Consider the following 17,500-nt stretch of genomic DNA (forward strand, 5'->3'; position numbering starts at 1 on the left):
CACTTGTACAGGAAAGAGTAAATCTTCCCCCCCTTCAAGAAACTGCTTCATTCACATAATGTGTTTATCTACGTCAATGATTGTCTGTGAACTTGTCTTTTAGTAGTTCCCCATAACAAAATCCTTGTAATATACATCAGCATCAAATCTAAAACGGCCGCACAATTAACACATATATCTTTTTGAAAGGAAAGGTTATGAAGGATTAATCTTTCAACCAGCAGACACAATTTCAATTCAATATGAAACAACCACTCCAACAGGGACAGCAACACCCGATTGGTATGAAAACAAACCACTCCGAACGGGACAAGAACAGACTGGTATGAACAACAACTCCAACGGGGACAAGAAACACCCAAACTGGTATGAAACAACCACTCCACAGGGGACAATAACACCCGATTGGTATGAAACAACTCAACTGAACACCTGCAGCGTCAATGCAGGTAACTGCCCTTATCAACACTTTCATGCTACTATACACTTCAGTATTTACAAGTTACAATAATGAGACCTAATTTATGATGTTCTTCCGCATATATTAATTCGCTTCTAGTTATCCCCATCCTGCCACTTTTACTCGTTTTCCCATCCCTTTTTCAGTCATCTGTTTTATCTCTAAGATAAACTTTAAAAAAATATTGATGTAGAGATTCTTTTAGCATATTTCCATTTACATGCTCATACCTTTTTATTTCTGAAAATTCTTCGAAATTTCCTTACTGACTGACTAAGTTTTTTATTATTTCAAAAGAAGCATCAATTTTCTCACATACAATCATCTACATTAAAACCACAAGAAGTAATGTTGGCCTTTGCCTGCAACATTTTTTGGAAAAAATAAAAAAGTGATCCGTAATGGCTGATTTGATAAAATGAGAAATAATTTACCAGATCAAGGCTTTCATCATATCTCAAACTGATGTTTCACTTTGTGGAAGTAATGCTTACTTATTATAAAATTCACGAAGGAAGTAAATTATACATGTGAATTATGCTCTTTGGTTAAATGAAATTTTTTTCTTTTGTAAATAAAACAAATGAAAGTTAAATAAATACAAAGGCTATCTTAAGCAAACCCTTAATGCTCCTCTAACCAAGAGGTCTGACGATCTTACCAAGGTCTGATCACGCCTTCTTTAAGTTTCATCTAGTGGAATTAAGCCTACTTATAAAATAGGTTAATTAAGAGGAAATAACATATCTGAAACACATTCTTTGGTCGACTAATTTTTCTACAAATGTACATCAATTAAAGTATCTTGAACGCTCTTCTAACCAAGAATTAAAACATCCCTAACAATTCCCTTCCATCAGGTGAGTGGTGGGGTCTTCAGGTGCAATAGGAGTAGGATCCCGTATGGATATTACGGTCAATAATGAAAACTGTGCCCTGGTGGGAGATCCGGAAGCCCAGGGGTCCTTCATCCAATTTAGATGGGACTTACTTTAACACCTTTAAAGTCCACCCTGGGTTTTATGGGAAATATTATAAAAAATTCCTTAGTATATAGTATGAGTAAATACAAGACCTTTTTACTCTTGTGCACTTTTACAAAAGTTTCCAAAGTAAGCGGAAATAATTACATGCAATGAAGTATCCCGTATGGGAGCCTCGGGCGACCTTAGGCGGACCACGCTCATCCCGTATGGGATCTATTGGGCCGTGCGGGCAACTTTTCAAGTTTATAAATAATGTTGATTCGCCACAAAACATATGATTATTATTGATGAATCACTTTTTTTTTGTTCCACAATGTATAATAGAAACACATATATGGCTTTAATTTTCAATTAATAATATAAAAATAAGTATACAATAAATACAAAAATAGTATAAAAATACAGAAAACACTATAAAAAAAACTCGATACAAAAATAGTATATAAATACACAAAACACTGTAAATAAAAATAATACAAAAATAGTATAAAAAATAGACAAAACACTATAAACAACTCTAATAACAAACAACTTATTTCGAAAATCTTATGGAACAAAGCAAAAACAATTCCTTTCTTCAGTAAGGCAAAGGGCCACCTTGCAATCCTCACACATCCAGCGGGATCTGTGGATGTGGCCTGCCACCAGAACATGAACTTGCAAGTCTGCCTCATGGAGACATGCTTTGGCAATGTGTAGGGCAGTGGCATTCTGGCGTGTCTCAATACTTGGCACAACTGCCCGTTGGCCCCTTCTTGGCAAAGCAAAATCTCTGGTGCCAAGAGAATTCCTGGTTATTCTGAAGGTTGACGACTTGAAGCTTCTGAGCCAATTGGAGATATCCAGACGGAAGTCCTTGAGCGCTTGGGGTTTTCCTGCAAAGCCAGGCAATCCCTCTTGTACAAAATCCAGGCGTTGCAGATGATCAAGTCAAGGAGGTAAGCAAAGAGCTCATGTAGTACCTCTTTGCTTTGAAGGGGGTCCTGTACAGGTGTGTCAACATGTCACTCTTGTCAATGCCCCCCATGCGGGTTGTTGTACATCTGGATGACAGATGGGCAAGGAATGGGAACCTTCTTCTTGGCTGCCCTGTCGTACCGCTCCACTGTTCCCATGGGCTCCACACCAACATCAGAGGACAAGATTGTCACAACGCTGTGTCCTTCCATCTTGCAACAAGGATGCCATCAGAAGAGACATAGTCCAGTGTCCCCCTTTGTGTCGCTTTCTTGTTCATCTCCTTCACAGACGTCAGGGGAGGATGGCCAACTCGGTTTTCCCTGGCAGTGCCCACATACCGGCATCCATACTGTGATCTCAGGTACTTGGCCAACCCTATACTTGTGAAGTAGTTGTCTGCATACACTGCTGAGTTCTGGGGTCCTTGATGGTATTCACTAAGGCGACAACAAACTTGGAAGTTACAGACATGGCTTTCTCCTCTTCAGATAGCATAGTAGTGGTGGCTCACAAAGGTTGTCTTCCCCTTGGTACATGAGAATATCATGCACAAACCCATCCACACTGGAGCGGCAGAACAACTGAAGCCCCACTTGTCAGGCTTCTTTGCGACATACTGGCGAAGGTTACCAGCCCTTGTGCCCTTATAGGCGACCATCACTTCATCAATGGAGTGGATAGGAGTCTCAGGAACTTTCAGGAACTCTCTGGTGACCTTGGTGAAGGGGACTCTCACCTTGAAGAACCGATCTTGATGCAGCTGCCTGGTCATTGTCGCTGAAGTGAAGGGAAGATCGAATTGCCTTGAAGCGGTTCCTGGACATGAAGTCTGCAACTTGAGGAATCCTGATGGTCTTCACGGCCCAGAAGTCAACTATGCTAGGGAGAGGAAACCAGGCCATGTACACGATGAGGCAAAGGAAAACCATGAGATCCTCTTCTGACATGTGGAGTTGCTGCCTACATCCTTCTGTCTTGAGTACAGGTTGGATTGATACACAATGTGTTCCCTCAATTCAGTTGTGAAGAACTGGGAGAAATATTCATTAAGGTTCCCTCAAATAGTCAGGCTTCTGATGAATGAAGTTTGGGCAGGGCACGGATATCAATGTCTTTCCTTCTCCATTCATCAGCACGAGACCTCTTAGGGTTAGGCTCACCTTCCTCTTCCATAGGCATCGCTTGAGGGACAACAACATTGACCTTGCGAGCTGAAACAAGAATAAAGTAACATTAGTAAAACAGTAAATGTGTGTGTGCGCATGCGTGTATGTCAAGTGAGTATGCATGTGTGTGCACGTGTATGTCAGTGAGTATGCAAGTAAACAAATAAGTTTTTAAAATACCCAATGTTTACAAACCATTTAAAGGGCAACAAATTTAAATACCATTATAACAACGAGACTTTTAAATACAATGTTTACAACACATTTCTCTCTCTCTCTCTCTCTCTCTCTCTCTCTCTCTAAGGATGTCTCATACTAACCTCTAGAGTTAGGAGGGTCAAAGGCATCGTCCTGAGTAAGGCCTTCGTCAGGAACGTAGGTAGGGTCGTCATCATCACTGTCAATGTCCAAAGGGCTCACGTCGACATCACTTCCTTCAGCGTCGTCAGGGGCTACCCATGGTACACGTTCCTGAGTCTCCAATGCAGCATTGCGTTGCCATAAAAACATCTGCTTTGAAACTGCAAAAATAAAAAAAACAACTTTAAAATCATGTAATGAAAGAAAAATGTAACTTTCCCTAACAAAAACCTATCATTCAATCCCTTGTAAGGTAATAATTTATATGCACATGAACCTAACATCTATAAAATCATCACTATTATATCTAGATATATTGTTAAAATTATTCACAAATGTCTAAAACAAGCACTAAAAAAAATTACTTGACGTCGTATTCTACTGGCCGTTGTAAACCGTTTACGGTCCGATACATCCCTCATGGGATGAGGCGTGGTCCTCCGCCTAAGAACGCATCCGAAGTATCCCGCAAGGGATCGATACTTTTTTTTTTGTCACTACGACACGTCAGTAACTACACAGCCCTTCAAACCAACATCAAAAGGTAAGTATATCACTAGGCTTCACTATCCCACAGTCACTGTGTGCTTACCATGATTACGAAGTTCGGAGGGGGGGAAACTTGGAGGTTACTGCGGCACGTCTTGACTGTTTTCCAACTTGCGCACGGACTGAGGTGTCTGTCGAAGGCCTCCAGTCTTTGTGCGGGGGCCTGGTGGCTTCTGATTGGTTGATTCGAAGAGCAGAGGAGTGTAGCTATGAGTTGCCAAAGCGTCAATTTCATACAAGCTCAAACTTGTTTCACCACGACTACCCGAAAGTAGCTGTTTTAAAGATCCAAAATGGGATCTCTGGTCGTTAAAGGGTTAACCTCGAGGGTTCCAGACCCTCGTGTCCATTCGACCAACGTCGATATCTCGGACTATGCAACTGGTACAGAGCTTGACGTAAGGCAATCGGGGTTTATATAAGTAGATACACTGATATCTAAAATAAAAAAAAATAAAACAAAATCTTAATCTTACTGTCAATATATATGGAAAACATCTGATTAAAACAAAATAAAAACAAAGCCACACGAAAAGTAAAAAAAAATTAAAAAAAAATTAAATTTAAAAAGAAAAAAAAGACTGATCACGGTAGAATTAGCAAATATCCGATATACCAACAGATTAAAATAATCAGCGAAGACAAAGAATAAAGCTAAGGACTAAATTTCGGTGGACCAACTTCCACCCTTATCAAGTAGTAAATGACAGAAGGAGTTACATAAGAGACATTTATATTTTGGTAGTGTTAACTCCTCCTGTTATTCCTGTTGGTCCACCGAAATATAGTCCTTAGCTTGAAATCAGAGTGGTTTAATGGGCATTTTATACTTGAGACGTATCCTGTTTTAACAGAAGAATTTATTTACACACACATACACACACGCACACGCACACACACATATATTATATATTTTATAAAATTAAATCAAGTTCTATTATCAACCCGTGAGATGTTTCTTTGTAAGGCATTTTTCGGTAAACCAGCAGCTTTTGTACAAAATATAATGAAGAGAAAAATGGGAATAAGTACTGATAAGTACGTTTGTAAGCCTGAGTTTCAAGTCAATGGCCCCTGTGTGCTTGTTCCATGTGAATAGGTTTCATCAAATTAAATATAATGATAATAATAAATATACTGCTTAAAATGTCGCGAATAACCTCTGTAATAATAATATCTCTTCCAGGGGAAGACTTTGTGGCAGCGTGATTCCACCGTCTGTTACAACCAACAGTAACTTGGCTTTGGTGACTTTCATCAGCGACCATTCTGTGACCAGGCCAGGATTCAGGCTTCGATTTGAAGCTGTGCCAGGTAATTCTACTTTTTTTAAGTTCTCGTCTTGACACTCAATATGAATGCGGTTACTGATGTTGAGATGGAAATCAAATTCATACATTAACCAAAACTGACAGACATATTTGACCGAAACGTTAAATATGGTTACGTAGGACTTAAAAGATAATATCAAGGTCTTTCTGTACACCTAAAACACCACTAACGCAGACACTGGGGTTACAATACAGGTAAGACCAATCGCTAGAAACTGATTTTAGTTACAAATGTCGTTATATTTCTTTTTTAAAGGGAACATTCAACAAAGGCGCATTTTCTATGTATTGGTGGACAGTGAGTGAACCTGGAATTATTGAGTAGTTGAAAGGGAGCGTATTTATAACATTCTGGATGATCAATAAATTGCTAACTATTTACACTAAACGTGATGTATTTTACAACTAGAATGGAGGTTGTGGCTGAATAATGTTCTTCTGGTTCGTAACAACAGTACTTTGATAGGTCTAAGTTATAGTTTCATTGATAGCTGGATCTAGTGTAAATTACTGACAAGGAGGCAACTAGGAGACGGCGGCTGAGTTTTTAGCTAAACACTGGTACAGGAAAGAGTAAATCTTCCCCTTCAAGAAACAGCTTCATTCACATAAATGTGTCTATCTACGTCAATGACTCTCTGTGAACTTGTCTCTTAGCAGTTCCCCATAACAAATCCTGTAATATACTTCAGCATATCAAATCTAAACGCTCGCACATTAACACATATTTTTTTTTTAAAGGAAAAGGTTATGAAGAATTAATCTTTCAACCAGCAGACACAATTTCAATTCAATATGAAACAACTACTCAGCAGGGACAGCAACACCCGATTGTATGAAAAACAACCACTCCACCAGGGACAAGAACACCGAGTTGGTAGAAACAACTACTCCAGCCAGGGACAGGGCAACAACACCCGATTGGTATGAAACCACCACTCCACCGGACAAGAACACCCGAATTGGTATTAACCCAGAACCACTCCACCAGGGACAAGAACACCCGATTGGGTATGAAACACCCAACTGAACACCGCAGCGTCAATGCAGGTAATGCCCTATCAACACTTTCATGCTACTATACACTCGTATTTACAAGTACATTTAATTGAGACCTAATTTATGAGTCCTTCCGCATATATTAAGTCACTGCTACTCATCCCCATCCTGCCACTCCCTTTTTACTCGTTCCCATCCTTTGATTCATCTGTTTCATCTCTTAGATAACCTTTAAAAATATTGATGTAGAGATTCTTTTAGCCTATTTCCATTTGCATGCTCATATCTTTTTTTCCTGAAAAAATCTTCGAAACTTCCTTACTGACTGACTAAGGTTTTTATTATTTCAAAAAAGCATCAATTTTCTCACATACAATCATCTGCATTAAAATAGCAAGAAGAAATGTTGGCCATTGCCTTCAACATTTCTTGGCAAAAATTAAAAAGTGATCCATATAGTTGATTTGATAAAAAGAGAAATAATTTACCAGATCAAAGCTTTCATCAATCTCAAACTGATGTTTCACTTTATAGAAAGTAATGCCTTAACTTATCATAAAATTCACGAAGGAAGTAAATTATACATGTGAGTTATGCTCTTTGGTTAATTGAAATGTTTTTCTTTTGTAAATAACACAAATGAAAGTTAAATAAATACAAAGGCAATCTTAAGCAAACCCTTAATGCTCCTCTAACCAAGAGGTCTGACGATCCTACCAAGGTCTCAACACGCCTTCTTTAAGCCTACTTATATAATAAGTTAATTAAGGGGAAATAACATATCTGAAACACATTCTTTGGTCGACTAATTTTTCTACAAATGAACATCAATTAAAGTATCTTGAACGCTCTTCTAAACAAGAATTAAAACATCCCTAACAATTCCCTTCCATCAGGTCGAGTGGTGGGGTCCACAGGTGCAATAGGAGTAGGATCCCCGTATGCATATTACGGCAATAATGAAAACTGTGTGTGGGAGATCCAGGTGCCCCAGGGGTCCTTCATCCAATTCACATGGGACTACTTTAGCCTGGAGGGTTCCAGACCCTGGTGTGGATACGACTACGTCGATATCTCGGACTATGCAACTGGACAGAGCTTGACGTAAGGCAATCGGGGTATACAAGTAGATACACTGATATCTAAAATAAAAAAAAATAAAACAAAATCTTAATCTCACTGTCAATATATATGGAAAACATCTGATTAAAACAAAATAAAAACAAAGCCACACGAAAAGTAAAAAAAAATTAAATTTAAAAAGAAAAAAAAGACTGATCATGGTAGTTTTAGCGCATTTCCGATATACCAACAGATTAAAATAATCAGCGAAGACCAAGAATAAAGCTAAGGACTATATTTCGGTGGACCAACTTCCTCCCTTATCAAGTAGTAAATGACAGAAGGAGTTACATAAGAGACATATATATTTTGGTAGTGTTAAACTCCTCCTGTTATTTACTGCTTGATAAGGGTGGAAGTTGGTCCATCGAAATATAGTCCTTAGCTTGAAATCAGAGTGGTTTAATGAGCATTTTATACTTGAGACGTATCATGTTTTAACAGAAGAATTTATTTACACACACACACACACGCACATGCGCACATACACACACACACACACACACACACACACACACATATATATATATATATATATATATATATATATATATATATATATATATGGATAATACCTATATTATACAGTATATAAAATTTAAATCAAGTTCTATTATCAACCCGTGAGATCTTTCTTTGTAAGGCATTTTTCGGTAAACCAGCAGCTTTTGTACAAAATGTAATGAAGAGAAAAATGGGAATAAGTACTAATAAGTACGTTTGTACGCACGCTACCAAAAAAAACAGCATTAATGTAGTGTTAGTTGTCTGATGTGAAACAAAATAAAGTAACAATAACCACATGATTGTTTGTGTAGTCTGCTGGTATAGTGGTTTATTGTCGTGGAATTCCAACTTAGATGTTGCTGGCTCGCGTCTCCCCACCCCCGGGCCAATGGACAATCATGATCTGTCACTGCTGTGGTGTGGGGGTCTACTATGGGAGGTTGAAACCAACATTTTTGGAAGCCTGAGTTTCAAGTCAATGGCCCCACCTGTGTGCTTGTTCCACGTGAATAGGTTTCATCTAATGAAAATTATAATAATAATAATAAATATACTGCTTAAAATGTCGCGAATAACCTCTGTAAAATTAATATCTCTTCCAGGGGAAGACTTTGTGGCAGCGTGATTCCACCGTCTGTTACAACCAACAGTAACTTGGCTTTGGTGACTTTCATCAGCGATGGCTTTGTGACCAGGCCAGGATTCAGGCTTCGATTTGAGGCTGTGCCAGGTAATTCTACTTTTTCAATTCTCGTCTTGACACTCAATATGAATGCGGTTACGGTTGATGTTGAGATTGAAATCAAATTCATACATTAACCAAAACTGACAGACACATTTGACCGAAATGTTAAATATGGTTACGTAGGACTTAAAAGATAATATCAAGGTCTTTCTGTACACCTAAAACACCACCAACGCAGACACTGGGGTTACAATACAGTTAAGACTGATTTTAGTTACAAATGTCGTTATATTTCTTTTTTAAAGGGAACATTCAACAAAAGCGCATTTTTTGGTATTGGTGGACAGTGAGTGAACCTGGAATTCTTGAGTAGTTGAAAGAAAGCGTATTTATAACATTCTGGATGATCAATAAATTGCTAAGTATTTACATTGAACGTGATGTATTTTACAGCTAGAATGGAGGTTGTGGCTGAATAATGTTCATCTGGTTCGTCACAAGAGTACTTTTATAGGTCTAAGTTATAGTTTCATTGATAGCTGGATCTAGTGTAAATTACTGACAAGGAGGCAACTAGGAGACGACAGCTGAGTTTTTAGCTAAAAACTGGTACAGGAAAGAGTAAATCTTCCCCTTCAAGAAACAGCTTCATTCACATGAATGTGTTTATCTACGTCAATGATTGTCTGTGAACTTGTCTTTTGGTAGTTCCCCATAACAAATCCTGTAATATACTTCAGCATATCAAATCTAAACGCTCGCACATTAACACATATTTTTTTAAAGGAAAGGTTATGAAGAATTAATCTTTCAACCAGCAGACACAATTTCAATTCAATATGAAACAACCACTCCAACAGGGACAGCAACACCCGATTGGTATGAAACAACCACTCCACCAGGGACAAGAACACCCGATTGGTATGAAACAACCACTCCACCGGGGACAAGAACACCCGATTGGTATGAAACAACCACTCCACCGGGGACAAGAACACCCGATTGGTATGAAACAACCACTCCACCAGGGACAAGAACACCCGATTGGTATGAAACAACCCAACTGAACACCTGCAGCGTCAATGCAGGTAACTGCCCCTATCAACACTTTCATGCTACTATACACTTCAGTATTTACAAGTACATTTAATTTGAGACCTAATTTATGATGTCCTTCCGCATATATTAAGTCACTGCTACTCATCCCCATCCTGCCACTTTTACTCGTTTTCCCATCCCTTTGATTCATCTGTTTCATCTCTTAGATAACCTTTAAAAATATTGATGTAGAGATTCTTTTAGCCTATTTCCATTTGCATGCTCATATCTTTTTTTCCTGAAAAAATCTTCGAAACTTCCTTACTGACTGACTAAGGTTTTTTATTTTTGATTTCAAAAAGCATCAATTTTCTCACATACAATCATCTGCATTAAAATAGCAAGAAGAAATGTTGGCCATTGCCTTCAACATTTCTTGGAAAAATTAAAAAAGTGATCCATAATAGTTGATTTGATAAAAAGAGAAATAATTTACCAGATCAAAGCTTTCATCAATCTCAAACTGATGTTTCACTTTATAGAAGTAATGCTTACTTATCATAAAATTCACGAAGGAAGTAAATTATACATGTGAATTATGCTCTTTGGTTAATTGAAATGTTTTTCTTTTGTAAATAACACAAATGAAAGTTAAATAAATACAAAGGCAATCTTAAGCAAACCCTTAATGCTCCTCTAACCAAGAGGTCTGACGATCCTACCAAGGTCTCAACACGCCTTCTTTAAGCCTACTTATATAATAAGTTAATTAAGAGGAAATAACATATCTGAAACACATTCTTTGGTCGACTAATTTTTCTACAAAAAAAAAAAAATGAACATCAATTAAAGTATCTTGAACGCTCTTCTAAACAAGAATTAAAACATCCCTAACAATTCCCTTCCATCAGGTCGAGTGGTGGGGTCCACAGGTGCAATAGGAGTAGGATCCCCGTATGCATATTACGGCAATAATGAAAACTGTGTGTGGGAGATCCAGGTGCCCCAGGGGTCCTTCATCCAATTCACATGGGACTACTTTAGCCTGGAGGGTTCCAGACCCTGGTGTGGATACGACTACGTCGATATCTCGGACTATGCAACTGGACAGAGCTTGACGTAAGGCAATCGGGGTATACAAGTAGATACACTGATATCTAAAATAAAAAAAAATAAAACAAAATCTTAATCTCACTGTCAATAATATATGGAAAACTCTGATTAAAACAAAAATAAAACCAAAGCCACACGAAAAGTAAAAAAAAAATTAAATTTAAAAAGAAAAAAAGACTGATCATGGTAGTTTTTAGCGCATTTCCGATATACCAACAGATTAAAATAATCAGCGAAGACCAAGAATAAAGCTAAGGACTATATTTCGGTGGACAACTTCCTCCCTTATCAAGTAGTAAATGACAGAAGAGTTACATAAGAGACATATATATTTTGGTAGTGGTTAAAAACTCCTCCTGTTATTTACTGCTTGATAAGGGTGGAAGTTGGTCCATCGAAATATAGTCCTTAGCTTGAAATCAGAGTGGTTTAATGAGCATTTTATACTTGAGACGTATCATGTTTTAACAGAAGAATTTATTTACACACACACACACACGCACATGCGCACATACACACACACACACACACACACACACACACACCACCACACACACATTATATATATATATATATATATAAATATATATATATATATATATATGTATAATACCTATATTATACAGTATATAAAATTAAATCAAGTTCTATTATCAACCCGTGAGATCTTTCTTTGTAAGGCATTTTTCGGTAAACCAGCAGCTTTTGTACAAAATGTAATGAAGAGAAAAATGGGAATAAGTACTAATAAGTACGTTTGTACGCACGCTACCAAAAAAAACAGCATTAATGTAGTGTTAGTTGTCTGATGTGAAACAAAATAAAGTAACAATAACCACATGATTGTTTGTGTAGTCTGCTGGTATAGTGGTTATTGTCGTGGAATTCCACTTAGATGTTGCTGGCTCGCGTCTCCCCCGGGCCAATGGACAATCATGATCTGTCACTGCTGTGGTGTGGGGGTCTACTATGGGAGGTTGAAACCAACATTTTTTGGAAGCCTGAGTTTCAAGTCAATGGCCCCTGTGTGCTTGTTCCACGTGAATAGGTTTCATCTAATGAAATATAATAATAATAATAAATATACTGCTTAAAATGTCGCGAATAACCTCTGTAAAATTAATATCTCTTCCAGGGGAAGACTTTGTGGCAGCGTGATTCCACCGTCTGTTACAACCAACAGTAACTTGGCTTTGGTGACTTTCATCAGCGATGGCTTTGTGACCAGGCCAGGATTCAGGCTTCGATTTGAGGCTGTGCCAGGTAATTCTACTTTTTCAATTCTCGTCTTGACACTCAATATGAATGCGGTTACGGTTGATGTTGAGATTGAAATCAAATTCATACATTAACCAAAACTGACAGACACATTTGACCGAAATGTTAAATATGGTTACGTAGGACTTAAAAGATAATATCAAGGTCTTTCTGTACACCTAAAACACCACCAACGCAGACACTGGGGTTACAATACAGTTAAGACTGATTTTAGTTACAAATGTCGTTATATTTCTTTTTTAAAGGGAACATCCAACAAAGGCGCATTTTCTATGTATTGGTGGACAGTGAGTGAACCTGGAATTCTTGAGTAGTTGAAAGGGAGCGTATTTATAACATTCTGGATGATCAATAAATTGCTAAGTATTTACATTGAACGTGATGTATTTTACAGCTAGAATGGAGGTTGTGGCTGAATAATGTTCATCTGGTTCGTCACAAGAGTACTTTTATAGGTCTAAGTTATAGTTTCATTGATAGCTGGATCTAGTGTAAATTACTGACAAGGAGGCAACTAGGAGACGACAGCTGAGTTTTTAGCTAAAAACTGGTACAGGAAAGAGTAAATCTTCCCCTTCAAGAAACAGCTTCATTCACATGAATGTGTTTATCTACGTCAATGATTGTCTGTGAACTTGTCTTTTGGTAGTTCCCCATAACAAATCCTGTAATATACTTCAGCATATCAAATCTAAACGCTCGCACATTAACACATATTTTTTTTAAAGGAAAGGTTATGAAGAATTAATCTTTCAACCAGCAGACACAATTTCAATTCAATATGAAACAACCACTCCAACAGGGACAGCAACACCCGATTGGTATGAAACAACCACTCCACCAGGGACAAGAACACCCGATTGTATGAAACAACCACTCCACCGGGACAAGAAACACCCGATTGGTATGAAACAACCACTCCACCGGGGACAAGAACACCCGATTGGTATGAAACAACCACTCCACCAGGGACAAGAACACCCGATTGGTATGAAACAACCCAACTGAAGACCTGCAGCGTCAATGCAGGTAACTGCCACCCCTATCAAACACTTTCATGCTACTATACACTTCAGTATTTTACAAGTACATTTAATTTGAGACCTAATTATGATGTCCCTTCCGCATATATTAAGTCACTGCTACTCATCCCCATCCTGCCACTTTTACTCGTTTTCCCATCCCTTTGATTCATCTGTTTCATCTCTTAGATAACCTTTAAAAATATTGATGTAGAGATTCTTTTAGCCTATTTCCATTTGCATGCTCATATCTTTTTTTCCTGAAAAAATCTTCGAAACTTCCTTACTGACTGACTAAGGTTTTTATTATTTCAAAAAAGCATCAATTTTCTCACATACAATCATCTGCATTAAAATAGCAAGAAGAAATGTTGGCCATTGCCTTCAACATTTCTTGGAAAAATTAAAAAAGTGATCCATAATAGTTGATTTGATAAAAGAGAAATAATTTACCAGATCAAAGCTTTCATCAATCTCAAACTGATGTTTCACTTTATAGAAGTAATGCTTACTTATCATAAAATTCACGAAGGAAGTAAGTAAATATACATGCTGAATTATGCTCTTTGGTTAATTGAAATGTTTTTCTTTTGTAAATAACACAAATGAAAGTTAAATAAATACAAAGGCAATCTTAAGCAAACCCTTAATGCTCCTCTAACCAAGAGGTCTGACGATCCTACCAAGGTCTCAACACGCCTTCTTTAAGCCTACTTATATAATAAGTTAATTAAGGGGAAATAACATATCTGAAACACATTCTTTGGTCGACTAATTTTTCTACAAATGAACATCAATTAAAGTATCTTGAACGCTCTTCTAAACAAGAATTAAAACATCCCTAACAATTCCCTTCCATCAGGTCGAGTGGTGGGGTCCACAGGTGCAATAGGAGTAGGATCCCCGTATGGATATTACGGCAATAATGAAAACTGTGTGTGGGAGATCCAGGTGCCCCAGGGGTCCTTCATCCAATTCACATGGGACTACTTTAGCCTCGAGTATTGCAGACCCTCGTGTCTATGCGACCACGTCGATATCTCGGACTATGCAACTGGACAGGGCTTGACGTAAGGCAATCGATGTATATAAGTAGATACACTGATATCTAAAATAAAAAAAATAAAAAATAAATACTCATCTTACTAGCAATATATATGGACAACAGCTGATTAAAACAAAATAAATGCTACGCAACATGAAAAAGTAAACAAAATTAAACTAAATAAAAAAGACTGATAACGGTAGTATTAGCGCATATCCGACATACCAACAGATTAAAATAATCGGTGAAGACAAAGCGAGTGATAAAATATGTACGTATTTATGTGTGGATGTACTTATACTTATATATACATAAAATGCTCTGGCTTAAAGCTAAGGACTATATTTCGGTGAACCAACTTCCACCCTTATCAAGCAGTAAATGACAGAAGGAGTTACATTAGTGACATATATATTTCGCTAGTGTTAACTCCTCCTATTATCTACTGCTTGATAAGGGTGGAAGTTGGTCCAACGAAATATAGTCCTTAGCTTGAAATCAGGGTAGTTTAATGGGCATTTTATACTTGAGACGTATCCTGTTTTAACAGAAGAATTTATTTACACACACACACACCACACACACACACACACACACACACACACACACACACATATATATATATATATATATATATATATATTTACATATGTATAATATATATATTATACAGTAAATAAAATAATATCAAGTTCTATTATCAACCCGTGAGAACATTCTTTGTAAGGCATTTTTCGGTAAACCAGCAGCTTATGTACAAATGAAAAAAAAATGGGAATAAGTACTGGCGAGTACATTTGTACGCACGCTACCAAAAAAAAAAACAGCATCAATGTCGTAACAATAACCACATGACTGCTTAAGTGGTCCACTGGTATAGTGGTTAGTGTCGTGGAATTTCCACTCAGATGTCACGGGTTCGCGTCTCCCCCAGGGCGTTGAACAATCACTGCCTCTGTATCATGATCTGTTACTGCTGTGGTGTGGGGGTCTGCAGTAGGAGGTTGATACCAACATTCTTTGGAAGCCTGAGTTTCAAGTCAATGGCCCCTGTGTGCTTGTTCCATGTGAATAGGTTTCATCTAATGAAATATAATAATAATAATAAATATACTGCTTAAAATGTCGCGAATAACCTCTGTAATATTAATATCTCTTCCAGGGGAAGGCTTTGTGGCAGCGTGATTCCACCGTCTGTTACAACCAACAGTAACTTGGCTTTGGTGACTTTCAGCAGCGATCGCTCTGTGACCAGGTCAGGATTCAGGCTTCGATTTGAGGCTGTGCCAGGTAATTCTACTTTTTCCATTCTCGTCTTGACGCTCAATTTGAATGCGGTTACGGTTGATGTTGAGGTGGAAATCAAATTCATACATTAACCAAAACTGACAGACATATTTGACCGAAACTTTAAATATGGTTACGTAGGACTTAAAAGATAATATCAAGGTCTTTCTGTACACTTACAACACCACCAACGCAGACACTGGGGTTACAATACAGGTAGACCAATCGCTAGAAACTGCTCTCAATATACCCGAAGCTGCTGGCTGTCAAAACGGACAAGGTGCAAAACCAGGGTTGATCCCAAAACGGTTGAACAATGAATTAATTACACGAAAAAGTAATAAATAAAGGTGACTTCGAAACGTTTAAATTGCCTGGGTACGAGATAGTCATAATAAATTGCTCTTTCATTCCTTTAAATTCCTTGTAAATTAACCATTATCTGTACTTACTACTTTCTTGTAAGGTATATAACCAGATGGTGCATATACCGTATATATCTTTTTTTAAGATTGCTAGCATACATACACATACAGTATATACATATATATATATATATATATATATATATATATATATATATTAATATATAAAATATATATACATCATAAAATACATACACATACACACACACACACACACACATATATATATATATATATATATATATATATATATATATATATATATATATATATATATACATATGGCTACTGGTTACAATAAGATGGAACCAGTAAATACGCATAAGTATTTGTAAGTAAATATATACTGGCTGATCTTAAGACCAGGGAAGAGAGCGTGAATCACAGGATATGTGAAACAAGGAAACAAGGAAGGAAGGAAATAAGGAAGGAAGGAAATAAGGAAGGAGAATGAATGCAAAATATCAGGAAGAGGCTCGAGTGTGTATAGAAGCCAAAGTTGGAATGTATGAATTGACTGATGCTCTAACTCCCCTACATGCAAGTGAAGTTTGGACTCTGTATCTAAATATACGCTAGTTTACCCTTGGCATTAAAAATGGCTTGAGAATTAGGAAAATTTAACAGTGGAATCACAATTATAATATATCAAGAACATAACGTCCATACTCAAGTACATTGACCCGAAAATGCTAAACAATTACCAGTATGTGCATATATCCATTGTGTAATGTACCAATTGTCTTAAAAATGGCCTTATTATCCAAGATGTTATTGGCAAGGTAACATATGTGAATTTCTATTCATGCAATTCTTTTTTCTACAGTAAAGAAAGGGAATTTTTTTTCTGGCTAACTTCAACTTGTGTCTTCCTGCCCTTATCTTTCATTTTGATATACAATTTTTCAGTATATAATTACAGACATGACAAAAAATTATTTCTATACAAGCTCTTCACAGAGAACAAAAGAATGAACCATTTTCATTAATTACTATTTATCACAAATTTATATGACGTAAAAGAATTTTATATAATTACCTTTTTTCCGTATACATGTTTCATGACAAAGCAGGAATAGCTGTGATAGGGTAACCTACCTCCCAATTTGAGCTCCCTTTAATTAAACTGTAACAAGTGATTTGAGAAAGAATAAGCCACTTAGTTCT

At 37.1% G+C, this 17,500-nt stretch overlaps 2 protein-coding genes across 2 annotated transcripts in view; one reads left to right on the top strand and one right to left on the bottom strand.

The window, feature by feature from the left end:
- Positions 1-17,500, top strand: part of LOC135223046 (exoskeleton protein RP43-like) — a 35,073-nt gene that overhangs the window by 14,384 nt on the left and 3,189 nt on the right. Inside the window, exons 2-7 of the mRNA XM_064261555.1 lie at positions 264-449; positions 7,708-7,915; positions 9,043-9,170; positions 9,986-10,213; positions 11,075-11,282; positions 12,412-12,539. Of these exons, the coding sequence (XP_064117625.1) occupies positions 264-449; positions 7,708-7,915; positions 9,043-9,170; positions 9,986-10,213; positions 11,075-11,282; positions 12,412-12,539 (1,086 nt within the window). The remainder of the gene's footprint in view (positions 1-263; positions 450-7,707; positions 7,916-9,042; positions 9,171-9,985; positions 10,214-11,074; positions 11,283-12,411; positions 12,540-17,500) is intronic.
- Positions 3,472-4,082, bottom strand: LOC135223203 (uncharacterized). The gene is made up of 2 exons (XM_064261707.1): positions 3,893-4,082; positions 3,472-3,617 (listed from the first exon to the last, which is right to left on the bottom strand). Exons 1-2 carry the CDS (start codon positions 4,080-4,082, stop codon positions 3,472-3,474), a joined length of 336 nt encoding a protein of 111 aa, XP_064117777.1.

Source organism: Macrobrachium nipponense, chromosome 8 (assembly GCF_015104395.2).
Source record: "Macrobrachium nipponense isolate FS-2020 chromosome 8, ASM1510439v2, whole genome shotgun sequence".
In the NCBI taxonomy this organism is placed as follows: domain Eukaryota; kingdom Metazoa; phylum Arthropoda; class Malacostraca; order Decapoda; family Palaemonidae; genus Macrobrachium; species Macrobrachium nipponense.

Excerpts from the sequence above, each read along its gene's own strand:
- LOC135223203 (XM_064261707.1), bottom strand. The coding sequence starts at position 4,082 with ATGTTTTTATGGCAACGCAATGCTGCATTGGAGACTCAGGAACGTGTA. Across the intron at positions 3,618-3,892 it reads TGACCCTCCTAACTCTAGAG|CTCGCAAGGTCAATGTTGTT; the intron begins GTTAGTATGAGA and ends TTCTTGTTTCAG.